This window comes from Canis lupus, chromosome 9 (assembly GCF_003254725.2).
Source record: "Canis lupus dingo isolate Sandy chromosome 9, ASM325472v2, whole genome shotgun sequence".
NCBI lineage: Eukaryota > Metazoa > Chordata > Mammalia > Carnivora > Canidae > Canis > Canis lupus.
In genome coordinates this window covers 2,424,064-2,450,253 of record NC_064251.1, presented here as the reverse complement: position 1 = coordinate 2,450,253, position 26,190 = coordinate 2,424,064, and the positions used below count along the sequence as shown (strand labels likewise).

Sequence of the window (26,190 nt, the reverse complement as noted above, 5' to 3'; positions counted from 1 at the left end):
CTCGCTGGGGAAATGGGGGTGGGCCGGGCCTCCGCCCCCTCCCCCCCGCCCCTCCCCTCCCCCACGCAGGAAGCCCCCCGCCCCTGCCCCGGCCGCGCTCGCTGCGCCTCCAGCCGGAGCCTCCGGCCTGGTGGTTTCCGGGGAGAGAGCCTGGCAGAGAAAGAGCCTCGGCGGCTTCCTCGGCGGGGCGGGGCCAGCGATGCCAGCGAGCACGCCGGAGAGGGTGGGAGGGTCCCCTCCCCGCGGAACCTGCCTTACCGGGCAGGGATTGCTAGAGACACCCCTGCCCCACCGGGGCCGGCGCCCGGGCGTGTGGCGCACCGGGTGGGTGGGTGCAAGGATCAGCAGGTGCCCGGCGGGCGCGGCTGCGGGGCAAGGGGGCCAGCCCCACCCGCTACCCCCCTGCAGTCCCTGCACCCCTCCCCCCACCACGCGGATCCCCGGAGCTGCCAGCGCCCGAGAGCGAGAGCGGGGGCGACGCGGACCCCCTCCTCCTCCCCCCGCAGGAATTCCCCTCTCCCTGGGAGCGCGCCTCTCGACTTCCGGGGAGCCGGGTCACTCCTCCCGCAGGGCAGAGGCGCCCCTGCCACCAGTCCGCTTCGCTTTAGCAAAAAAGGCTTCAGCGCAGGACGCAGGACGCGGGGAGGTCTCCTCCCCAGGCCTAGAGTGTAAGTGGGGTGGGGGGGGAGAGGGTCCAGCCGCCTCCCGAACCCGCCAACGCTCCCTGTGCGCTTGTCTCAAACAGCGGAAAATGCACCTTCAACATCTCCATTTAATATTTACATTCAAGCAGGTAATAATTGGAAGCTTATAGTTTAGACATTTCTAGTAGCAGCAGGTTCTAGAGAGCTCGTTTAGCCTTTAAACAAACTTTTTTTTTTTGCACATAGAAACAACACATCCATGTGTACAGTATCAAAAAATATATACCAACGTTACTGGTATTGCAGTTCCAGGAAGGGGAGGAAATGAAATCAACCGAAATACTGAATGAACAGGAAGAAAGGGCAACAGAAAATAGTTTGTCTGATATAGAATATAACATGATCTAGAGGAAACTCCATAAATCTAGGTTTTTATATTTCAATATATAAATACCTACAAATAAATATATATATATCAGCCCGAAGGGGGTGATCGGGCCTTTTGAGCTCAAACAATACATTTCAATAATAACACCACGTACAAACGGGAGTAAAGTCTGCACTTGACGAGTTAGCACGGTTAAAATATAATACTATAACTCTGCGACCGAGGCGCGCGGCTTCCCGGTCAGTCCCGGAGGTCCACGATTGGGGGGAGGTCCACCGCGGGGACGGGGCCAGTGGGGGGCGAGACCCGCAGGCACCGCGTGGAAGGGGCCCGGGGGCGGCTGGGGGGCACACCCCAGCCCGGAGCGAGCCGCGCACCGCAGAGAGAGGGGCACGGATGGTGCGGCTCCGGGCGTGCGCGCACCGGGCAGGCCCCGCAGCTCCCGCGGTCGGCGAGAGGAGGAGCCCGCCCCCAGGCACCAAGTGCTAAGCCACCCGCGGGGATGGCACTTCCCTTCCCGAGCCTCCAGCTACACCGTCACGTACTCCTTGAACGTGACGGTGAGGCAGTTCGCGGTGACATCGGTGATAATTATATTCCCAAAGAAGGGTTTGAACTCGCTCAGCGGCTCCTCGGGCTCGTCCTGGGCCTCAGCCAGAGGCTTCTCGGCTGCGGCCACCGGCGCAGCTGCCACGGCCGCCACCGCAGCGGGCGCCTCGGGCTTCACCTGGAGGGCGCTGGGGGGCTCCCCGGCCTCGCCGCGCGTCTTGACGCAGCGCAAGTCTATGGGCTCGTCCAGATCCGAGTCCAGCAGGATGACCTCGGGCTGAGGGAGGGTGGCGGTGGGGGGCACGTCAGCGGGGTGCTCGGCGGCCGGGCTCCCCCCCAGACAGGTGGGGGTGCTGATGCTGCGCGCCGTGAGCCGCTTTTTGCAGGGCTCGCGCTCGCCGTGGGTCTCGGAGAGGCAGCGCTTGCGCGCGTGGGATAGATTCAGGCCGACGGCGTGGTGGTGGTGGTGATGGTGGTGGTGGTGGTGGTGATGGTGGGAGGGCGGGTGGGAGCTCCGGGCCGGGTCCCAGGCCAGCAGGTCGGGCTTGGTGGTGAGCTGCAGGGGCTGCTCGCCGAAGGCCTCCTTGGTCGGGGACAGCTTGCGGGAGCTGGCGGCGTCCTGGGGCTGCGGGTCTCCGGGCCCCGGCGCCTCCTCCTCCCTCCTCTTGGCCGGGGCCTCCGCCTTCTTCTCCTCGGCCACCACGGCCTTTTTGAAAGTCCTGTCGGCCGGGGGGTGGCGCTCCTCGGCGGCCCGCTTCTTGTGGCTGGGGGAGCGCGCCTCGCCCTCCGCGGCCTCGCCGGACTTGATCTTCACCGCCTGCATGCCGTTCTCCATGTACTTGCTCATGACGATCACGATGCGCCCGTTCTTGTTCTTGTTCTTGACGATCTTCATCTTGCCTCCAATCCCGTTGCCCGTCACTGCCTCTTTGGGGGCCGGGGTCATCCCGTTGGGGGGGCCCTTCTCTGAGCCCTTGCCGGGAGCCCCGGCCGCACCTGCCAGGGGCTTCACAGCTCCCAGGTAGCCCTTGGCCCCCGCGCCGTGTGCCCACTTGTCGGGCGGGTGGCTCTTGGCGCCCAGGTCCGGGCAAGTGGGGCTGGGCGCCTCCTTGTGGCCGCCCTGGTACTGCAGGTCGTACATTTTGGGGTCGGGCTGGTAGGGGTGGTGCTTCTTGCTGTTGAGCTGGTAGTAGTACTTGCCACTCTTGCCCGGCGGTGGGGGTTTCCCGGCTCGCTCCTTGCTGTGCGGCTGGTACTGGTGGTGCTTCTTGCTGTTGAGCTCGTACTGGTGGCCCTGGCCCTTGCCTTGACCGCCCAGCTCCAGCTTAGAGCGGTTGTCTGCCGATGAGTCCTGGAGACCAGTCAGCACGTTGGAGCGGCGGGCAAAGGTAGGTACCTGGGGGAAGGGGGCGGGAATGCAAGGGGCAGGTGAGAAAAGAGGGCTGGGGCCAGCCCAGAGCACACCCAGGGCATCAGGAGTGTCCCAGCCCCACTGCAGTCAGCAGCTGCGTTATAGGGGCAGTGTGGGGAGGTCCAGCAGGAGGGAAGCGGAGTTGGGTGCCCCGGAGAACAAGGCGTCCTGCCTTCTGGGCCTGGAGGCAGCTCGGGTGGCAAGGTCCAGGGGAAGACTAATGGACAGGCCGGGGCCCACCGAGTATATTCACCTGCACTACCAGCGGTTTGGGCTTCGGCCCTCTCTTCCGATACCCCATCAGCTGCTCCTGCCGTTCCCTGGGGGGGTGGGAGGGAATAGAGGGCAGCACTGTTAGCCTCAGGGGGGACCTACGCCCCTGCTAGGATCCGACCTGCCGTGACACCGGCCCCCCACCCCCTTCTGCGAGCAGCCAGGCCAGCAGGACCCAGAGGGATCAAGAGCTCAGGGCAGAAGGTCGCCTGTGCCGCCAGCTGGGCGCCTCGGTCAGGTCCCAGAGCCCCGTTCTGCGCCCGCACCCACCCATCTCTGCCCCAAGGGTCCTCCGCGAAGGGCTCCCCCATCTCTGAGATCTGCATCTGAACTGCCCCACCCCCCAAGCCTTGCCTCTCTGCGGGGCGCCGGGGAGGCAGCAGCTGGGCGCTAGGTCGCCAGCACGGGTGCCAAAGCCTTGGGCCCGTGGCCCTGCGCCGAGTGAGGTGGGCGCGGGGGTCCAGGGGATGCACACAAGCCCGGCCGAGGTGTGCGCGGAACACGTCCCTCCCAGTCAGAGGCACGGGATGCTAATGACCTCATTAAGATTCAGATAACGAGTGCCGCCGGCAGAAGGGAGGACTCGTTTTCTTAAAAGCCAGGCACTAAACAGGGGGAGGGGCTGCGTCCTTGTTTACACGGCGGCAAATGAGCCAATTAGGGGCTGGGGGCGGGGGCGGCCGCGGAGGCCACGGCCCGGCCAGGTTCGCAGCCACCTGGTGAACCGGCTCGGGGTCGGCCTGGGCGGGGCGAGGCCGGGGCGGGGCGAGGCCGGGGCGGGGCGCAGAGGCACCGCCTCCGGCCGCGCGGGGCTCCCAGCTCCCAGCCCCTCGACTTCCCAATTAATAAAGCCCACCAGAGGTGGCGGCCGCCTGCGGCCTGGCGGGGTAAGCCGAGGCTGGGGGTCAGGCCGCCCGGCACTGCCCAGCCTTCCGTGGGAGAAGGGGGTACCTCTCCAGCGTTTGCCAAAGTTGCAACCCGCTCCCGGGCCCGAAACTGGCTCTCCGGCGACCCCAGGCGCTCCCCCCTGCTCGTGGGCCAACCCAGGGGAGCTCCGCCAGGCCCGGGGGCCGGGCCGGGGGCCTGACTGCAAAGTTGCGTGGCATTGCAACAGCCTGCGTTTTAATTCTTCGGGGACCCATTATGCAACATGGCATCAGCCGCTGACATGGTTACAGGGTGGTGAGCTCCCAGGTGGAACCGGGGCAGGATCCCTCCTCGGCGCCCCCCCGCGTCGCGGGAGAGCAACTTCCCCGCCGGTGGCCTGCTCCGAGGGGCTAGAGTTGACAGTTTTAGCGCCAAACGCGCCACAGGAAATAATGCAAAATAAAGGGGGGAGGGGGGACGGCAGGCCGCGGGGTGGCCCGGCTCTACGGTCGCCTGCCGCGCCTCCCTTGCTCCCCGCGCGCCCTTCCCCCCTCTGTCCTCCCCGAAACAGAGAACCACAGCCACCGGCGGTGGGTCCAGCTGCAGCAGCTGCAGCATGACAAGCATCTGTGCGCACAAGGATGAGCCCCTGGTTGCAAGCTGCCCCTCCACCACCAGGCAGCTCCCATCCCACACCCTTTGGGCCAAGTCCCCCCTGCCCCGAGGATGGGGACCCACACCCACTGAACGGCGGGGGCGGGGGGTGAAGGGCACCCAGCACCAGACAGAGTCTACTGATTTGCTTATCCCCAGCTCCCTGGGGCTCGGAGCTTGCTGGGGTAGCGGGTAAGGCCTTGTCAAGTTTTCTCCAGCCCCCAACAGGTTAAGTTCAGTTCTGTGACGTCCGGCGGTTTCACAATGCCAGCTCCCTCGGAGCTGCCCGGAGAGGTGCTGGTGCCAAGCGGCCAGTGGCTACAGGACAGGAACACCTAGGCTCCGGGGGTGGGGCCCTAAGGTGGCCCGCGAGGGGGGCCCGCGGGGGAAGGGGGGCGGTGGTGGCCAGAAGCGCCTCCAGGTCTCCGGGCAGCGGCAGGGCCACCCGCATGCACCCTCCTGGCAGTTCCCCCCAAAACAGCAGCCTCGCCTTCTCCGGCCCCGCCCCGCCCCCACCCGGGCTGCCGCAACCGCCAAGGACGTGGGTTCTGAGGAGCGGAGGCCGCAGTCGTGCCCGTGCAGGCCCCTCCAGGCCCTTCCCCTCTTTCCTGCTGCTGCGTGGTCCCCTCTCCCATTCCCATATGCGGTCGCGGCTGCTGGGGGACGCTCACCTGTTCTGGAAGGCGATCAGCAGCCGGGGATCCAGGATGTTCTCCTCGGGTTCCCACGTGTTATATCTTGCAAAGGAAAGGGAGGGGACACGGCGTAAAAAAACCGAGCCAGCTCTGCGGCCTCCAGGTGGGGAATGACATAAGGCCCTACTCTGTCTTCGGGAGCGAGAGCTCTGTAGCTGTGCATGTGGGGAGTGGAGGGGGGGCTGCTGCAGGCCTGACACGGTCCCCGACAGCCACCCCCCCAAGTCAAAATAAACACACAAGGGCAGGAAGAAAGGGGAGGGATAAGAAAAATGAAACTAGCAGTTTATTTTGCAGTTGTCAAGAATTTTAAGCATGTCCCCGCGACATGTTCCAAAGCCACTTTGCTCACCAGGAACCCTGCGTGCAAAGCAGCCGAGAGGCAAAGTCGCAGTCCCCCTCCTCTCCCGAGTCTCCGCGAGGGCTTCAGCTGTTCTCCATTTGACCCCTAATCCGATCACCGTCAGCCAAGCGCCCCCCCCCACCCCCCCGCCGCAGCCCTGCAGCCCGGTGTCACCGGCAAGCACCCCCAAATACACAGCAATATAAAAATACGCCTCTGTGTGTGTGTGTGCGCGCGTGTGTGTGTGCGTGTGCCTGCGCGTCTGTCTCCATCCGGTGCCTTCGCATTTCAAATTAAAAAAAAAAAAAATCCCCCACCAAAAGCGCCGCAGTGACAGTCCCCAACATTTTCTGCCTTTTTTCTTCCTCTCCCCGCACCACTAGGAGGGAAGAGGCACACCATCGCATTTTCGTCGCTTTTTAATTTTTTTTTTTTTGGTTTTGCAATATGGAGCCGTTCGGTGGAGGGAAGGGGGAAAGGAGCCATTTTCTGCTGCACATCAGTCAGTGCCTGCGCCCGCCCTCCCTCCGCCGGCCTCCCCGGCTCGGCCCCGCGCCTCGCCAGCTCCTCCGGCTCCTTTTAGCGCATAAATTAGTGATGGCATTTCCCGGAGAGCGGAGCACAACGCAGGGCGCCGGGCTCGGGCTCGGCGGCTCGGCTTCCCCAGTGCCTGCCACCGACTTCCCCACCCCCTCCTCCCTCCACCCTCCACCCTCCACCCTCCACCCCACCTCCACCCCGCCTCCCGTCCGCTCCCCCCACCGCCCCACCAGCGCGGCGGTCCGGAGCCCGCGAGCCCCGCGCCGCGGCACCCGGCGCCCCCGCCCCTCCGCCGCTACTTACTTGGGGGACCAGCCTCTCCATTTCACCAGATACTCCACTCTGCCCTGCGGGGGGAAGAGACAGCGCTCCATCAGCTTCCGCGGGATCCCCGGCCCCGGCCCGCAGCCTCCCCACCCCCTCCCCGCCTCCTCGCGGGCCGCTCCGGCCGCCGCTCCCCGCCGCCTCGCCGCCGCCCCCGCGCCCGCGCCCGCGCCGCCCTACCTTGCGGATCCGCTTCTTCTCGATGCTCTCCACCGCGAAGACGTGCTCGCCAACAGCTGGCAGCTCCATGGCCGAGCCGGAGCGCGCCGGGGCGCGGGCGGCCGGCGCGGCTGCAGACGCTGCTAGCTCCTGCCGGCGCCCCGCTGCCGCCCCGGCCGAGGCGCCCCTCGCCCGCCGCCGCCGCCGCCGCCGCCGCTCTCCCGGCACAGCCCGGCCGCCCGCCGCTGCCCGCGCCGCCCCGACTCCCGGCTCGCGCTCGCTCAGACAACTGAGCCCGGGCCGCGGCTGCACAAGAACTCATGCAAATCCGGACGTCAGCGGGCGGGGCCTCGCCGGGCCCAGCTCGGCGTCAGGGGGCGGGCCGCGGCCGGGATTGGCGCAGCCGGGCCTACCGGAGGCCCCCGGCCTGGGCGGCGAGGGGGGGTGCGGGGGGGGAGAAGGAAGGACGCGGGAGGGGGCCGGAGGAGGAGGGCGCCGGGGAGGTGCAGGGGGAGGGTTCGGCGGCGGGCCGGGGAGAGGGAGGGAGCGGGACCCGGCGGGAGAGGTGTGTCGGCTGGGGGCGCAGCGCGGGTGGGGAGCGTGACAGGGCCGGGATCTGCACGGCGACCCCTCCCCGCAGCTCGGCGCCTGGGCCTGCCCCTCCGCCTCCCAGGCTCGGTGTGCACCGCCCGGGGACCCCCCGCCGGGGGCCACGGAAGCATCCACCGCAGTTACCAGTTGCACAGAATTGCGTCATGTGCAGACCCGGGTGGGGGGGGGAGCAGCCGGCAGGGGGCGGAATCGGGGCCGGGGCAGCTCGCGCCCCCCACCCTGCGTGCCCCGCCCCGCCCCCCCCAGGCCCCGGGCATTTAGGGAGGCGAGGCGCCGGGCGAAGGAGAGAACGGGGTTCGCGGCAGGCACAGCGGGCAGAGGACAGAGGCGCAGCCAGGCAGGGGCCCTAGCGCTCCAGGGCCTCACCAGAGGGGGCCTCCGCCGACTCCGAGCCGCTCCCCGTGCACCCGTGGCGCTCTCCTTGGTGGGGCAGAGGCGGGAAGTCTGGTTTGCAGCAGCCACCCCTCCCGCCCCCCCCACCCCGCGGCCGAGCGGGACGAGGGGACGACCACAGAGGGGGCGCAGGGGATGTCCAGATGTGCTTCGAGGGCCTCGGGGCCTCGGTGGCGTCCCGGGAAGGGCATCGTCGGAGGAGGCAGCGGGGAGGGCCGCGCAGAGGTGTCGGCGGAGCGGGGGCGCATCGAGGCCGCGCAAAGGGGAGGTGAATGCAGTGGCCGGGGAGCCCGGCGCCCGTCCCGACTCTGCCGGTACCCCCCCCCCGCCCCCGCCCCGACAGCCGGCCCGCCGAGGCCCTCCCGACGCACAGTGTGAAGTTTAGCACCTCCGGCGGCGGCGAGACGGCGCGTTCGGCGTGCCGCTCCAGCGTCCGGCTGGGGGAGCTGCTGCGCCCCACGCGGCCTCCCGGAGCTCGCGGGGGTCGTGGCGAGGGGGCTGCGGGGCGCGGGAGGGCGCAGGAGGGGCAGGGCGCGTTTGCCCCGGGGCGTGTCGGGGCCCCCGCTCCCGGCCCCTGAAGGACTGGGAGCAGGAAGCTTGCGCAATCCCTTGGCTGAGCGTCCATGAAGAAAGAAAAAGAGCAAAAGCCGAGCGAGAGTGGAACGCGCGAGGGGGGCGGGCAAAGAGCCATCCGGGTCTTGGCTCCCGCCCTGACACACGTCCCAGAATGCCGGGTGGGGGCTGCGCGGGGGCGCGGGCGGCCGGGGGAGGGCCGGGGTGCTGGGGCGAACCCCCAGGCGTGCTCGGGGCCGGCGTTCTCGCAGGAATCCGGGAGCAGCCTGGAGACAGTGTGGTGCTCACGAACGCACACGTTGACTCCACCATTCCGCCAGCACCTCGCAGCTCCAGCGGCGGTGGCCGCTTCTGTGGCGATGTCGGCCGCTGCCCGAGACGCCCGGCGTGGCTCCTCCCTGCCAGTGGTTCTGGGAGTGGGGGGTCGTCTTCTGGCGGCCCGAGACAGGGGCTCCTGCTGCAGTGACTGCTCTCCGACAAGCCCGAGGCACAAACCCAAGATTCCTCGAGCAGTCTGGGCGGGGTGGGGGTGGCGCGCGGCTGGGGCGGTCAATGGGGCCGCTGCCCGCTTATGGTCCTCAAGGGGGGGGGCTCCCGGGGTTTATAGAAGCTGGGGTAGGCGGAGTTTTGGGGAGGGGGGACCCAGGGAAAACGTTTTCCTCCTGTGTTTTTGGCTTTTCTGATTGTCCTGGCCAGGACGAGGAGCTCTCGGGTGGGACACCTTAGCCGAGGAAGGGGAAGGGTCCCTGGGGCTGGCGCGGAAGGGATGTCAGTGCCAGGGTCACCGCCACATGTAGACCAGCCGCCAGGTCGTAGGCTCTTGCAGTCGGCAGGGAGGTCTGCAGGACCTTGTCCTGGACAGCCCCATCTTCCCGGGAGGGGCTGAGCTTCCCGACACTCCGCCTGCCCCCCTCACTAGAAAATCCCCTGGAAAATCTGTCTCTAGTGGGTGTTTCCGCGCCATCCTGCTCAGGCTGCTGCAGCCTCTGCACCGCCAGGGGCGTTGGACTCCGCCCTTCTCCACCCGCTCTGCCCGGCACCTCCAGGCGGGCGCTCCAGACCTGGGGGCCATGCGTGGCAGCACCCGGTGCCCCGACGGCCACTTTGCGCAGGAGCCGGGCTGGGCCTGGGGCCCCTGGCAGAGCTGGGGAGGAAGGGCGGCTCTCTCCGGCCAGTGCAGCGGCATCTTTTCTGCAGCCGCCCCTGTGGCTGAGTGAGCAGCAGCCAGGCTCCCCAGACGGCAGGAGGGGACGCCCCCAAGCTCCTCAGAAGCCCCGGGAGTCCCCTGCCACCCCCGCGCCTGGCCTTTCTGCGCCAAGTGACCGAAAATACACAGGCGCTGGCAGAAGGTGGCAAGTCACCCCTGTGCCCCGCTATTTATTTTATCCCCGTGGAGGGTGGGTGGCTATGGAGAGAGGCCGACTCCCAGAGCCCCAGTCTCACCTTGCCGGCCCTAGACCACCCCTCACCTGCCAGTGGGGTGTGGGGAGCGGCTCAGGTCGGGGAAGCATCAGGGGGCTGCATGGGGAAGGCACAGACATAATCTGGGGGGTGCGGGAGGAGGGGGGGCACCCCGCAAGAGTTCCCAGCCCCTCCTGGAAACCTCTGGAACGGCCTCCCCTACCATTCCACCCCCTCGTGGGCCCCTCTGAGGGAACTGAAGGGGAGCGGGGCCCAAACTCGGGATTCCCAGAGCCTTCGGCTGGGGCCCCTGCCTCCAACTCCAGGATATCCCGAGCCCCTCGGGGAACCCCGGAGAAGGGTCGCAGGTCCGCGCTTTTGGTGCTGCCCCCTTCCAGTCAGGGACGGAGTGTGCCCTGGGGCTGCGCTGAGGGGCAGAAACCCTTCCGGCGGCATCTCAGGCTGGGGCCCCTAGGGGCCCCCAGGGGCCCCAAGTGAGGAGCATGCGGTCTGGCCGAGCCACAGCCTCCCTGCTGGAGGGGAGAGGGTCCGAAGAGCAAACCCTGGAAAGGTGGGAGTCTCTAACGGCCCTGGGCCCGAGGGTGGTAAGAGTCTGGGTCCCTGAGGGGCCCCAGCTACCCCAACCCGGGGGAATAAGCAGCTTCAAAAATCTCCCAGAACGCTCGCTCTCTGCAGGGAGTTGCCACCTCCCGCCCGCGGGGCCCAGGTCTGAGTTCTGCCCGGAAGGGACCGCTGGTGACTTTCCCGGCCAGTCCTGGGCCAGGCGAGCTCTCAGGCTGCGGTGGCTTTCCGGGTCCCGGGAGGTGGGTTTCAAACAGCCGGGGGAGAATTTACTAGCACGACGACTACAAAATCCACCCAGGCTTTCACAGGAGCTCCCTTCTCTGCTCTGCTCCTAGCGGGGGAACCCGCCCCTGACCTCAGCGCTGGCATTTGTGCTTTTGCCTTTTGAGCGGCCGCTGACCTGGCGGGCCGGTGCGCAGGGAGGGGGGGGGCAGCAGGAGAGCGGCGGGGAGGCGGTGCGGGAGCCCTGCACCCTGCACTCCGCCCCCGGCACCCTCTTCCGAGGCTCGGCTTTGTTCCTAGGGCGCCCCTCCGCCCTCCGTGTCCTCACCCCCCAGTCGGTCCCCTTTGTTACACCGCCCGCGAAAGGTCGGCATTCCTGTGGGTGTCGAAAGCCCCGACGCCCCCGCGGCCCTGCGCTGCTGGGGGCTGAGGCTGGGGCGCCAGGTGGGAGGGTCCGGCCGGGCGCGCGGGCGGGGCAACGGGCCCGGCGCGCCGCGAGGTCGTGGCCCCGTGGCAGGTCTTGGGCATCCCCGGGGGCCACAGGGCGCCCGCGGGGCCCCGTCTCCGGCTGCGGCCCGCGGGGGTCGCAGGCGCAGAAGCCGGAGGAGCAGTGTGGTGCGACGTCTGCCGGCCCACCCCTCCCCGCAGGGCCGCCTCCCCTGGCCCGCCCGGAGGAGCCCACCCGACCCCCCGCCGCAGGCTCGGTGGCGGGTCTCCTGCCGGCCTGGTGATGTGCGCCCCCGGGATCCATATTTCAAATGTGATCTTTGGAGCTGCTTCCACCGCCCGCCGCCGCCGCCGCGCGCTCACAACGGCCTCTGCGTGCTGTGTGTTTTTCATTTGGGGTTGGTTTGTCCAAGGTCTCCCCGCGGGCCTGCGCTGCCCGCGAGGTCGCCCCTCCAGCGTCCGCCCCTTGTGTGCTGCTCTCGGATGCCCCCGTTGCGCCCCCGGACCCAGCGGGGCCCACACGCAGGGCAGATTTCTTTCTTTCCTTTTTCCAAACCAGAGCTGCTGCAGCAAAGCCGGGAATGAAATTAAAATCGCCAGGCGGACCCCGAAGTGGTCGCCCGCCGCCGCGCCACCCCAGCGCGGCCTCCCCCCGGCCCCCCGCGCGCCCCCCGCCCGGCCTGGCGGCGCGCCGCGGGGGAGGCGCGCGCCCGAGAGGGTATTTGGCGAGGCGGGGAGGAGGGGGCGGGGAGGGGTGCCGGGCGCCGGGGCCGGGGGAAGCCGGGCGCGCCATCGCCCCCCCCTCCCACCGGCCCTGGAGTCGCGGGGCGGGCGCGATCGGAGCGGCCCGGTGCGCCTCCGCCTCCCCGGCTGGCCCGGAGCCGAGCCCGGCCGCGGCCCGGAACGGCGAGGACGCTGCTCGGAGGCCGCGTCCTGCGTAGCCCGAGCGGGGGAGGGGGCGGAGGAGCAGGAGCCGCGGCGCGCGTCGCCAGCGGCCGATCGATCCCCAGGGGCGGGAACGCCGCAAGCCCCGCTGGACCCGGGAGGGGGGGTGTCCCTGAAGGATCGAGGGGCAAACAGAGGGGGTGCTCGGGGATCCCGTGACCATGGGATGGCGGCCGGGAGGGCCCAGCCAGCGCACAGCTCGGCCTGCAGCGCGGGGCCCGGCCCGGGCACCCCCAGGGCCCCCTGTGTTCTCCATCGGGTCCCCCCATCTGGGCACTTCCGGAGCAGTGTCTGGCTGCCGCACAACTTGGTCTCTCCCTGTCCAGGCCCCCGCCCCGCCCCGCCCCCACCCCGATGACGAGGTCGTCGGACGTGATCACCCAGTCCTTACCCCTCACCCCGCCCTCCTGGGGCGCCACCGACATGGGTGGGGGTCCCCTTGGCACCGCCTCCGGAGAGATGCCCCGGGCCTGCCCGACAAGTCCCCTCCCCAACTTGCTCCGGACGGCCGTTTCCTGCGGGGGTGTCTGAGGACCCCCAAGGGGTTCCCTTCGGCTCCTCCCGGGGGGTTGGGGTGGGGGGGCCTGGCCGCAGCCTCACCTGCGGGGCCCGCGGCCCGGGAGGGGCCGGGGCAGGGGAGCCGAGGAGCTGCACCCGCCGCGCCCTCCCCTAGGGGGCGGGCTCCCCTCGGGCTGGCGGGCGGCTGGGGCCTGGGCCAGGGCGGCCCTCCGCGCCTCTCCTCCGGGACGAGGAAGGAGGGGCGCACGCAGGCGGAGCGAGCGGGGCGGGGCGGGGCGGGGGGGCCTGGCCCCGAGCCCCGGGCGCCCTGCTTCTGCCCCCCTCGCCCCCCCTCCCCCGCCCCTGCCTGCGAGGCCGCTGCTCCTCCAGCCGGAAGCAAGCAGACCCCGAGTGATCTGAGCCTCGGAGCCCCTGCACCGGGGACCAGGACTGACCCTACCCCCGCATCTCCGCGCAGCGCGGAGGGCGGCCTGTGCGTCCCGGAAGCGCCCCTTGCCCGCTGCCCTCCTCCTCCCACCGAGAAGGCCACAGGAGCCTTCGTGCATCTTTTTCTTTGAGGGTTTTCAAGGCAATCTCGGGTCAAGGGCCTCAGAAAGCCCCTTGCTCTGCTGTCAAAGGGCCAATAAGAAGCAAACCCATATTGCAGCGTCCATTTCCCCAAGACAGCCCAGCCAGCCTCGCTTAATGTAGGAATCCCAGCGGACAGGAGCCCTGCCACGGAGGCCCCACCAGGAACTCTCTTCCCTGGGGTTCACTAAGGAAAGATCGCTGTGGCTGACGGGTGACACCTCTGAAAAGTGTCCTGATACTTCCCCTAAGGGGTGCTTCCCTGGGTTGCTAAGTGGGAGGACCCTAATACCCCCAGAGATACCCCAAGTAGGAAAAAAGGGACCCCCCTCCCAGTCCTGGTCCTCTGATGGGAGCATCAACCTTCAGAATGGCCTTGCCATTCATTCTGCCATCTCAGAATGGTCCTGAGATTATTATTTTAAAAAATATTTTATTTATTTATTCATGAGAGACACAGAGAGATTGAGAGGCAGAGACACAGGCAGAGGGAGAAGCAGGCTCCATGCAGGGAGGCCGAGGCGGACTCGATCCTGGGTCTCCAGGATCAGGCCCTGGGCTGAAGGCGGTGCTAAACCGCTGAGCCACCAGGGCTGCCCAGTCCTGAGATTATTGTGTAATTTTTTTTTAAATTTTTATTTATTTATGATAGTCACAGAGAGAGAGAGAGAGGCAGAGACACAGGCAGAGGGAGAAGCAGGCTCCATGCACCGGAAGCCTGATGTGGGATTCGATCTCAGGTCTCCAGGATCGCGCCCTGGGCTAAAGGCAGGCGCTAAACCGCTGCGCCACCCAGGGATCCCCATTTCTGAGATTATTGATAATCACTGGAGTTCCACATAAAGTTCAGAATTTCTTTTTTCTTTTTTTCTTTTTTTTTTTTCTGGGCTCTGGTAGTCACCGATGGAGGAGGAAATGAGGTAAACTTAGTGGCTGTGTGCATGGGTGAGTGCGGGGCTGGTAAAGGTGCACGTAGGGCACGTGCAGGCCCACCCAGGCTGGTACTTTCTGGGCAGGGCCGCTCCTCCATCAGGCCTGGATGCCAGCCAGGGTCTGTGGTACTTTTAGGGATCCACAAAAACAGTCTAATTTCTTTTCTTCCTTTCCTTTTTTTGGTAAAAGCTGTTTATCTAAGTAATTGTGGTGAAATATGTATTAACATAAAACTTACCATTTTAACCGTTTTTAAGTGGCATTGAGCACATTCACATTGTTGGGCAAGCATCACCGCCACCAGCCTGTGCAACTTGGTCATCACCCCTAGCAGAGACACTGCTCCCCTTAAACACTAACCCTCCATCCCCCTCCCTCGGCCCCTGGTACCCGCCATTCCACTTTCTATCCAGCGAATTTGACCGCTCTAAGTACCTTATGTAAGTGGAATCCTACAGTGTTTGTCCTCGTCTGTCTGGCTTACTTTCCTCAGCATCATGCTTCCAAGGTCCAGCCCTGTTGTGGCAGGTGTCACAACGTCCTTCCTTTTTAAAGCTAAATACTATTCCATTGGATGTAGGTCCAATTTCTTCTAAAATCAGAAGAAAAAAAATCTTTAGGCCAAAGGCAACGGCTTCATATATAACCTTAATATGTTCTTCTTTTTACCAAGGCAGTTATAAACTCATTAATTTTTTTAAGATTTTATTTATTTTTCATGAGAGACACACAGAGAGAGGCAGAGACATAGGCAGAGGGAAACACAGGCTCCCTGCAAGGAGCCCAATGGGGGACTCGATCCCAGGACCCTAGGATCACACCTGGAGCTGAATTCAGGTGCTCAACCGCCAAGCCACCCAGGCGTCCCTATGAACTAATTTTTTTTTAAATTTTTTTTTTTTTTTATGATAGTCACACAGAGAGAGAGAGGCAGAGACACAGGCAGAGGGAGAAGCAGGCTCCATGCACCGGGAGCCCGACGTGGGATTCGATCCCGGGTCTCCAGGATCGCGCCCTGGGCCAAAGGCAGGCGCTAAACCGCTGCGCCACCCAGGAATCCCATGAACTAATTTTTTTAAAAGATTTTATTTATTTGATATGTATAGAGAGGACAGGTAGGACAACAGCAAAGGGAGAGGGAGAAACAGGCCCCCCAGTGAGCAGGGATTCCCAATGAGGGACTTGATCCCAGGACCTCGGGACTACGACCCGAGCTGAATTCAGGTGCTCAACAAACTGAGCCACCCAGGTGCCCCTATAAACTCATTTTTAATGCTTGTTTAGGGAGGAAGAATCCACAAAAAGACCATGGGCCCAGGACCCATGAGAAGTCCAGGAGAAGTTTCAAGAATGGCACCACTGGGAGGCTTGGTGGGAGGGGCCCAGCGGCTCTGCATGTGGGTGGGTGCACGTATGAGCCGCTGGGCTTGGGCTTGGGCCCAGCAAGCTGAGGGCCCAGCTTGCTCACCTGCGTATGTGCCCTGGTACCTGTAGGGGTCCTGGGGCCACCTCTGCTCAGGAGGGAAGACAGGCTTCTGTCCCATGCTGTTGAAATAAAACGCAGGACATAGAAAGGTCTTCCTTCCTTCCTTCCTTCCTTCCTTCCTTCCTTCCTTCCTTCCTTCCTTCCTTCCTTCCTTCCTTCATTCCTTCCTTCTCTTTCTTCTTTCTTTCTTTCATTTTCTTTTAAGAGTTCAGGTCTGCAAGGCTCAGACCCAGCTCCGGCTCTGTGGATTTCTCCCGGATGTCCATCTGGCCTGTGTCTGCAAGTTGATTGCCTGCGATTTGACAGTAATGATGATAATGGGGTGATTTTGTATTCTTTGACTCATTCGGATCGGAAGGTTCAGAAATGGACCCAGGCCTCCCCCTGCCTCCATCCCCTTGCTTTTGAAGCTGGTGACTCTTTAAAAAAAATTTTTTTTATACCAAAGACATGGCAGAGTCTCATGGAAGCAGATCCATATAGAGAAAGGGTCTTTCTCGTTTTTGAACCTATGGGTGATTACGGGTTTCCTTTCTTGGCCTGGTGATGAGGAACGAACGAGTCCTGCAGAAGCCAAGAAATATCACAGAGGACCCGGGGACTATTACTGCAGAGGTCTCCATGGGAGAGAAGCCTTTCTTGGAATTTCGCAAAACAGGGTTCCCGCTGTTCTGTACACGGGGCCGTGTGGGGGTCGCTCCCTCCCACCCTCTGCTGAGGCAACTTTCATCTCCTTCCTTGCTACCTACTGGTCAAGACGCATTCCCATTTACACTGAGCCTGGCCTCTGGCTTCTTTCTCCAAATAGGCCCAGACAGACAGACAGGCAGACACAGATACGATGCTGCAGCTGTGAAAGCCCCTGAACTGAGGGCGCCGTAGCCCCGGCTGGCTTGCCGCTGGCTTCTCAGCCTGACCCAGGGGGACCACTCCTGCCTGTGGCTCTTACACGTGGCAGGAATTAAGAAACAGCTCTGTGCTCTGCAGTGGGACCTGTGTGTGCGTGTGTGCGTGTGTGTGTGTGTGTGTGTCCCGAGCGGGGGGGGGGGGGGGCATGTCCCAGCTCTGGGGCAGCTCTGGTCTTCAGAAAGGCAAGGTTGGTGTTTATGGACAGAAGTCCGCGGAACTGGTGCTCTGTTTCTGAGCTGCACGGATTATGCTGTTTTCACGTCACTCATTAGAAGCCTGGTTATTTGTAATTTAGACCCCCTTCCCCCGCCCCAGACTCAGACGCTCCAGCCGCACAGAGGAGTGCCCAGACCTGCCGCTGTGGGATCCACACGTGCACCTCCCTAGGGCAGGCTAGGGCTGAGGTCGTCCACGTCCATCAAGTCCAGCGGCAGGTAGGCCAGGGCTTTGTCGTGATGTTCCTGAGATGGGGTACGGGGGGCAGGGTCCCCACTGCAGGGTGGAAGGGCGGCTGCTGGCTGAACAGGAGTCCCTGTCCTCTGCTGGGGGCAGAGCCAAAGCACGGGGCCTCGCGCCTCCCTTGGGTCCAGCAACTCTGCTGGGAGGGGAGGGAGGTGTGCCTTTAAGACCAGGGGCGCGAGCGGAGAGGTGCTCCCGGCGCGGGCTCCAGGTTGCCAAGGTGAACCTGTCGATAGAGTATTGAACAGGCCTGTCTGACTGGCCGTAATTGTGTTTCCGAACAGCCGGCACTGGCCCTCCTTGCCCGTCCCAGAGCCCCGCAGACAGCGTCCGGGCTGGGCACGAGTCTCCCGGGACGGAAAGCTCCCTGCACCCCACCTCTCGCAGGGCGCCGTGGTCGCACGGACGGGTCTTCCCTCCCACACCCCGACTCCGGCTTGCGACCCGGAGCGACACAGAGAGAAGTCCCCTCCTTGGAACCTGACGTCCTCCACCCAGAGGTCAGCTCAGGGTCTGGCTGCCTGACCGCCTGCCAGCCCCATGCACAGTGGCCTGTTCGTCCACTGTGAGGGGCGAAATGAAAATGAAAATGTGTGGCCCCTTGTTCAAAAATCACAAACACCCTCAAGACGACGGAGCATTAAAGCAGGATGGGGGCCTTCCCAGCTCGGGCGCCGTGGGTCCGTGCAGGTGCCATGCCTCGAAGCTGGCCCGGTCCCCACCCAGGGCAGGTCGGGACCCGGTCTCTCTGGCTCTCCGGGATCCACCTGCCTTCCCCTCCAGTCTCTGCCCCACCCCCCATCTCATCTCCGGTCCCCGAGCCCACAAGTCCGGCCGGCTCCTCCAGCAGTCAGGGCCTCAGAAGAGGCCAGCTGTCCTGTTAGTCCTGTCATCCCTGTTGGGGGAGACTCTTGCGGTGGCCCTGTGCTCAGGTGGCCAGCTCCGGCCAAGATGACAGGCTCGTGTGGCAGGGGCAGTTAGAGGGGGGCTGGGGCCAGGCCGGCATGACCTCTCTGTCCCCAAGCCTGCCAGGCTGCTTCCTGCTGTGGTGCCTCCCCACTCCTTCCACTTCCTCCCGAACACCCGATGGAGCGTCTCTCCTCCTCCCTCCCTCCCCGCCCCGTGAGCCACCCAGTCAGACGTGTCGGGAACCGAGGGGTCTGGCCCAAGGACCCTCGGACCTGGCCAGTGAGGGCCGTTGGGATAGAGGACAGACCCCAGACAGGCTGGACACATACTGACCGTCAGCCTTCTGCCTTGAGGTGGCAAGAACACGTGTCATTAGAGCTAGACCCATCAGGCTTCTCTCGACCTTCCCACCTGCTACCTGGTGACTCCAGGCTTCAGTTTCTTCATCTGCGAAAAGGAGACAAGACCTCAGCTCAACACCTCCACCAAGGCCGCCGAGGCCCTGCGCGACCTGACCCTGTCACCTTCTGCCTTCCTCTCCTCCGGCTTTGCCCCTTGCCTGCTCTGCTCCAGCCACACAGAATCCCCAAACACTCCGGGCACACTGGGGCCTCAGGCCCTTTGCACTGGCTGTGACCATAGACTGGACTGATGGCTGCATGGTTCTCTCCTTCTCCTCCAAGTCTTTGCTCAGACGTTATCTCTCTCTTTCTTTCTTTCTTTCTTTCTTTCTTTCTTTCTTTCTTTCTTTCTTTCTTTCTTTCTTTCTTTCTTTCTTTCTTTCTTTCTTTCTTTCTTTCTTTCTTTCTTTCTTTCTTTCTTTCTTTCTTTCTTTCTTTCTTTCTTTTCTTCTTCTTTTTTTTTTTTGAACTTGTTTTCATTTAGTGAACCTCCCTCCACGTGGCTTCCAGCTTCCAGGACACAGGCTCCCCCCTGATTTTCTCCTCGGCTCTTCTACTGAAGAATCGGGACTTCACGACGCCTGGCTGTTTGGGGGAGAGCTTTCCCTTTCCTACAACGTTGTAGGAGCCCCATCCCACCATGTCAATGAAAGGAGCAGCTCCACTCTGGTTTCTGACAGCATGTCTGCGCATTGACCAAGGCCTGCGCGTTTTTAAAGGTTGACAGTTGGGCAGGAGCCCTGGTTCCCCTTTTATAAATTTTTTATTTTTTTAAAGATTTTATTTATTTATTCATTAGACTCACAGAGAGAGGCAGAGACACAGGCAGAGGGAGAAGCGATTCTCCGAGGGGACCCTGATGTGGGACTTGACCCTAGGACCCCGGGATCACGACCTAAGCCAAAGGCAGATGCTCAACCTCTGAGCCACTCAGGTGCCCCGCTCTGGTTCCCCTTTAAGTGGTGATGCCTGGTGCCAACTTCTCCCAAGAAACCTGGGTGATATTCGTCAAAGTTGGTCCTGTGCAGGTGCATGCCACCAGCAGCACCCCCTGCCCCTGGCCTCCTGGCTGGTTCTGATGCTTGCCCACATGGCCGTGGCCGTGGCCCTGGCCCCCGTGGCCCCCAAGTTTCCGGGTCTTCCTCCATTTGGCTGGCATGTCGGCAGCCCAGACATGAGAGCTGGATGTCATCTTTCCAATGTGCTGCTCTGACCACACTACGGCCTGCCCCCACCCCTGTGTTCCCTGCATCCCTGGACTCTTTCTTGTAGCATCACCTTCACCTCCTAAGGGACAGGGCCTCTGTGATTGGCTGATGCTCCCTGTGTGTGTGTGTGTGTGTGTGTGTGTGTCTCCTGCTGGCATGAGTCCACAGGGGCAGGGTCCTGCTCACTTCCTTTCTCTGGTGTGTCCCCCATGCCTAGAACACGGCCTAGCACCCGGGCGATGCTCAGTACAAACATGTCGAATGGGTGTTGAATAAATACAACTTTTGCAAGCAGCAAGACAGGGCTGCCCCTGGCGTGCTGGAGCTGGCTCGTCCTGGCTCACGGGAACCTATGGCTCGATTTTCAGAGATTTTGCAACCTGGTTGTTAAACAGACATTATTAAAAATTCGATTATTTAAATTTAGACTTAAATAAATTACACTAAAAACAAAGGTAGCAAGTGCTCAAAACTCGTTTCATCCTAATGATTTCTTTTCTTTTTTTAAAAAGATTTTATTTATTTATTCATGAGAGACACAGAGAGAGAGGCAGAGACACAGGCAGAGGGAGAAGCAGGCTCCCTGCGGGGAGCCCGATGTGGGACCCAGTCCCGGATTCTGGGATCATGCCCTGGGGGATGCTCAACCCCTGAGCCACCCAGGCGCCCCCATCCTAATGATTTCATGCCACTGTATTAGTTTGGGGTTCTTGAGGGTGATCTGTCTCTTCTGTCTCTGTGTGGTGGCCATGGTGGCCACCGTGCATCTTGTCCCAACACTGACTTCAGTGGCTTCCTGGGGGCAGCTTGAAGTCAACCATGGTGGGAGCATTTACACCAGAAACATTTGCAAACACTGCAAATCGTGACTTGATTTTTTTTTTAATAACTAGCTTTTTTAAAAAAAGATTTTATCTATTTATTTATTCATGAGAGACACACAGAGAGAAAGAGACACAGAGAGAGAGAGGCAGAGACACAGGCAGAGGGAGAAGCAGGCTCCACGCAGGGAGCCCGATGTGGGACTCGATCCCAGGACCAGGATCATGCCCTGGGCCGAAGGCAGACACTCAATGACTGAGCCACCCAGGTGTCGCCATGGCTTGATTTTTTGTCTTGTTGATTGTCTAGACTTGAGACGGTGATGGAAACATGTGAATCATGCAGTTTAAATTATTTATTATTTTTTTAAGAAAGCTCTACACCCAGCGTGGGGCTTGAACTCATGACCCCGAGATCAAGAGTCACAGGCACTTACCGGCCCAGCCAGCTGGGCGCCCCGGTGCAGATTAAACATAAAAGTGTGCGGAGCCCAAAGCCATTACATAGTGAACAGCAGGAGAACTTGAGGAAATGCCCTCCCGCTATTAAAAACTCATCGGATTCAGCGCAGAAGCTGCTCCCGTCATGACGAGCAAGGCGCTGGACTCCCGCTCTCTCGCCGTCGTTTTGCCGGTTGGCTTCGGAGAAAGGGGCGGCCCACCCTTGGCCAGAGCCGTGCTAGCTCGACGTGCAAGCAGAGGCTGCCTACCGATCCAAGAGTTTGGCAAGAAAAAAAAAATCAATCACAGCGTTCCGTGAATCAGTCACTTACACGGAGTTTACAGTGAAGAATGTTGCGTATCTTATTATGATTTGTAGGTTGTAGGATGCACGTCCTTTATCAAGAACACGGACGTTTCTCTGTCCAGAGAGGGTTGTTGGCGCTGCTGACCGCTTAGCAGCGCCTCAACCGGGAACCAGCCCCGAGGGGGCCTTCGGATCCTTGTGAACTGACGGGAAGCATTTGATGGAATGAGGGGACAGCGCAGCCCTAGGGAGGCGGGGTGATGGGAGGAGGCTGGCCTGGGGCGCATGGGCGCCGGGCACGGATGCCGGCGGTGGGCGGGGGTGGCCTGGCCTGCTTCTGGGGCCATGGTGAAGGGGCACCCAGGCCCGTGGATGGGGAACCAGCGCCTTTGGTCACCCTACAGAGTCCCCTCCTGGGACACATAGGCTGCGCAAATCCCCAGGCTGCCAGCCCCTGCCCCCCAGGCATTGTCCAGAGGGCGAAGGGCTCCGGGCCCCTGGACAAAGGCCTCGTTCTCCTTGGGGGCTGCCCTGTGCTGCTCTCGCTCTGTCCTTCCAGCTGGTTAGGGGACCTCGTATCCCGGGACTGAGCAGGTCCACTCTTCCGGCCTCTGTATCTGCTAAACCCTTACGAGGGGCTGGTCCAACCCCAGCCCTGACCTTTTTGCTGGAGGAAAAGAATTCTCCTTTTGTTTTGTTTTGTTCTTTAATTGCATTTGCATAAAAGATGCTTCAGGCTGGGTGGTCAGAGAAAGCCTCACTGAGCAAATTACATGTGAATTATGACCCCCGTGTTGAGAATGAGCCACCACGGTAAAGATTGGGGTGGGGCTGGGGGGCAGCAGGTGCAAAGTCCCTGAGGCAAGCACAAAGGAGGTGTGTTCAAGGAGCAGGATGAAGGCGGGGGTGGGACAGTCAGAGCTGAGTGTGGGCAGGCGGTGGTGGCGCCCGCTGGAAAGGACAGAGATGGTTTGCCTGAGTGGCTGTGACTCGGAGTTTGCACTCCATCTGATTGATCTAATCGCCGTGGGAGGCCTCTGGAGGTTTTAAGCAGGGCAGTGGGGAGACCGTTTTGTGCTGGCTCGATGACAGGGTCAGGCCTGGCCGGAGGAAAAGTTCCCTGGATTTGCGGAGGCACCTGCAGGACTGGGGCTTCCCGGAGGCCCTCTCTCTACCCCGTTTCTTTGGAGGAGCGTCTCAGAAGTCCCCTCTCCCCTCTAAGCACATGGATGGGAAGATTCAAAGGCCGAAACCAGAGGACAGAGCTAAGGAACACGGACTCTGGGAGCCAGGCTGCTGGGGTGTGTGTCCCCCCAGGCCATTTACTCGCCCTGTGCCTCAGTGTCCCCAGCCTGAAAAGGAGGCTAATGATACCTCCTGGTAGGTAGTCCTGGAGGTGAACTGGATTGGCAGACACAGGGCTTTGGCAGGAGTAAGGCACAGCGCCCGTTTGTTATTATAGTTCTTTTTATTGTTTTGTTTTGTTTTGTTTTGTTTTTTTTCTGATCGGTGTTAGGACAGGGAAGCCCCCCCAGGCAGCCAAGCCTGGGTCAGGACCCCTGCCCAGGGTGAGGGCTCTTGGGGTCATGGGAGCTGACCACACCCGCTATGGGCTGGTGAGGCCTGAGCGGCACATCCTGTTGCTCTTTGGCAGAAACGGACGTTGTATGTGGTCCAGCTGAAAGTTGTGGACCTCCAGGAGCCTCACCTTTGGGGCGCCTGGAGTCCTGTTGCTCTGTGGATGGCCCTGGCCCCTGCTGGCCTTGATGGGTGATCCCTGGGGCAGGTGGAAGGCTTTTATCCTTAGTTTGGGGTCACCCTCCCCGGGGTCTGTACGGTCCCAGGAAGTCCTTGGTTCCCGGGAGCGAGCCTGTCTTCGCCTGGGCAGCCCTGGGAGGCTGAACTGCTGGTTGGAGCCACAGCCCATTCTGGGAAGTAGAGTCAGGATCGGGGCATCTGTGTCACCTGTTTCAGGTCTTCAGCTCACTGCATATGAAGAGGATCTTTTCACACCAAGCCCAGTGTCAGCCTTGGACACATGCGGTGGTCGGGGCGGTCAGGGTGGGCAGGCCGTGTCAATGCTCCATCCCGGGCTGGAAGAGCAAGGTGGGAGCTGCAGGTCCACAAGAGGTGGGCCAGGGAGCCCCGGCTCCAGGGGAGCCGCTCGCTGGCCTGTGGGAGGGCCCGGGATCCGCTGTGTCACGTGCCTGGGATGGCAGCGCGACAAGATGCCGTGCACCTCACTTTGAGAGATACAGCTCGTCCTTCACTTACAGGTGGAGAAACCGAAGTTCTCACTGGTCGTGCGGCAGCAGCAGGGATCCTGCCTCGGGTGGGCAGCCCCAGACGAGCCCTTGGCCTTCCCGCTGGAAGGCGTGCTCCGCGGGGCTCTCCCTCATTATCTGGCCCGTCACACCCATGGCCAGGCCTGGGAGGGCCTGGGGCTTGTGGGACAGTCTGGAGGGAATTAGGAGACTCTAGTCCCTGTTGTCGCAGAGTTTATGTTTTTTTTTAGTGTGGGGGGCAAACTGGTGGAATAGTAGCCCCCCAGACATGTGAATTCATTTGGAATAAGGGTCTTTATAGATGTAATTATGGTATGGATCCTGAGATGAGACCATCCTGGATTGGGGGGGCTACATCCCATGACGAGTGTCCTCATGAGATAGACAAGGAGAGGATCCAGGCACACAGACGTCCTCCTTGCATCTGCAGAAGAAGGCACAGGGGACAGAGGTGGGCTGGGGACAGCACAGCCACAGGAACCTGAGGGTCACAGAGGGGTCCTCCCGGAAAGCCGTCGTGGGCAGCACAGCCCCAGAGACGCCCTTCTGACTTCTGGCCTCTAGAACCCTGAGAGATTAGGCTGCTATTCATTTTAAGTCCTTGGGTTTGGGGTGGAGCTGGGCTCTGACCCTGGGGGTGTCGGCCACGAAGCCTCCTTTCTGACTGGTAGGAGAAGGGCACACCTGCTGAGGCTTGTGTCCCATTCGGTATTCCTGCCAGCCTGGAGACCTCCCTCATTGTCCCTTTTACAGGTGGGGGGGCTCGGCCTGGCCCTGAGAAGGTGGGGATTCACGGAAGGGGTCTCTCCTGCATGTGCAGGGTAAGACGAGGCAGTCACTACGTGGACGCCCAGCCTGTAAAATCCCCTCTAAGCACATGTGCCCAGAGAAAGGCCTGGAAAGATAGTCTTGGGGTTATTCTTGATCCTTCTTTCCTGCGCTGGGTCCCACCCTTGTCTCCAGATGCCTGGATTAGGGCAAGCGCCATAGCTCTGGGCTCTCTGCTTCTTGTCTTCCCTCAGGAATCCATCCCAAGTACCATTTCACTGCCCCTTGATGCCCAAACCTCCTGATCCCTCTCGGCTGGGCACCAAAGGCCTCCCGGCACCCACCTGCTGCCTGGCCCTTCCTCTTCTGACCCATACGTCCCCCTGCTCCTCTGGAGAAGCTCTTTCCCAGCTGAGCAGCCTCCCCACCGCACCCTTTGGGGTGCCCTCTCCCTGCAGGGCAAGGAGAGAGGGTACGAACGTGTGCGGAGCTCGCCCTGCATCCCAGGCCTGGCACGACCCCCTCCACTCCCACACGGGCTCCTCCTAAGAGCCCTGCAATTCATCTTATCCCCATTTCACAGCTGAGAAAACCCAAGCTCAGATGCCACCGAGGCAGCCTCCCACTGCTGCTGAAGGTCAGACTCAGGACACAAGCACCCACCTCCCCGGTCTGTGCTCCTGGCACTCGTCGAGCACCTACTGGGTGCAGGCACACTGTGCGCTGTGGCCAGCTGCCGCCTATGCCTGGCCTGAGCAACCCCTGCCCCCCACCCTGGGCTCTGCGGCCCCCCACCCCAGGGAAGACGGCGCCGCGCAGGCGTCCCCTCCCGGTGCTCCCTAGGTCCGTCCACACATCTGCAGCTCTCGTGTGACACTTCATCACAGCCATCGGATGCTGACGTGACTCTTTCATGTCCGGGGGTGCACATGCCTTATCTGTCCCGCTCCCCCATAAATTCCAGGCTGGCGGGGTCGTGCCTGCCGTTTCTCCATATCTGCGTCTGTCCCTGTCCCAGCAGGCGTGCAGGCACACACGGCCGTGCTTGGGGAGAGATGCATAAATGTGAAGGAGACAGTGAGGTTGGCCATGAGGCCTGGGTGTCACGAGGCCCAAGTGCATTTGTCAGGTGGCCATCACCCTTGTCATTCCACTCTCCCAATGGGCCCACTGGGACCGGGGATGCTCCATTATACCCATGACGAGGCTCTGGGAGGCCACCGGAATCGCTCAGGGTCCCTCAGCAGGTGGGAGCCAAAGGTGCCATGGAGCTTCCTTCACAAGGGTCGGGAGCTCTGGGTGACTTTCCTCGCTACCCTGAGGACAGCACTGTGCAGTAGAAATGTCACCCGGGCCTCGTCTATAAAGTTTTCTGGTGGCCGCGTTGAAAAAGCAAAAAGAGGGGCACCTGGGCGGCTCATGCAGTGAAGCGACCGACTCTTGATTTCGGCTTGGGTCATGATCTCCTGCTTGAGACATTCTCTCTCTCCGTCATAACAATTTTTAAAAGTCATTTTAAGGGATCCCTGGTGACGCAGCGGTTTAGCGCCTGCCTGTGGCCCAGGGCGCGATCCTGGAGACCCGGGATCGAGTCCCACGTCGGGCTCCCGGTGCATGGAGCCTGCTTCTCCCTCTGCCTGTGTCTCTGCCTCTCTCTCTCTCTCTCTGTGTGTGACTATCATAAATAAAAATTTATAAAAAAGTTATTTTAAGTGAAAAGAAGCAGGTAAAATTAATTTTAATAATATCTGTTATCTGTTAGTATCTAATATCTGTTGTCTGTCTTCTATATCTAAAATATTGTTCTAACGCATGATCAATACAAAATTATTTTTTAATTTTTTAATTTAAATACATTAACATATAATGTATTATTACTTTCAGAGGTAGACTTTAGTGATTCAGCAGTTGTGTATAATACATGCTGTTCCATCCTTAATGTCCATCACCCACCGACCCCATCCCCTCACCCACCGACCCCATGCCCCCACGCCCCTCCCCTCCAGCGACCCATTGGTTTTCTGCAGTTAAGGGTCTCTTATAGTTTGTCTCCTGGTACAAAAGTTATTAATGAGATATTCTACTTTATTTTTGTTGTTCGCAGTCTTGGAAATCTGGTGTGGATTTTGCACCTCTTCACTGGCATGCAACA

General features: G+C 62.0%; 1 protein-coding gene across 1 annotated transcript; it reads right to left on the bottom strand.

Moving 5' to 3' along the window:
• Nucleotides 1–752: 752 nt before the first annotated feature.
• Nucleotides 753–7,140, bottom strand: CBX4 (chromobox 4). The gene is made up of 5 exons (XM_025468230.3): nt 6,869–7,140; nt 6,668–6,711; nt 5,458–5,523; nt 3,246–3,312; nt 753–2,977 (listed from the first exon to the last, which is right to left on the bottom strand). Exons 1-5 carry the CDS (start codon nt 6,935–6,937, stop codon nt 1,562–1,564), a joined length of 1,662 nt encoding a protein of 553 aa, XP_025324015.3. The 5' UTR covers nt 6,938–7,140; the 3' UTR covers nt 753–1,561.
• Between the last annotated feature and the right edge of the window lie 19,050 nt (nt 7,141–26,190).

Coding starts and splice junctions, on each gene's coding strand:
- CBX4 (XM_025468230.3), bottom strand. CDS start 6,937: ATGGAGCTGCCAGCTGTTGGCGAGCACGTCTTCGCGGTGGAGAGCATC. Junction 3,313..5,457: donor CTGATCGCCTTCCAGAACAG/GTGAGCGTCCCC, acceptor CCACCCCCCCAG/GGAACGGCAGGAGCAGCTGA. Junction 2,978..3,245: donor CCAAACCGCTGGTAGTGCAG/GTGAATATACTC, acceptor CCCTTCCCCCAG/GTACCTACCTTTGCCCGCCG.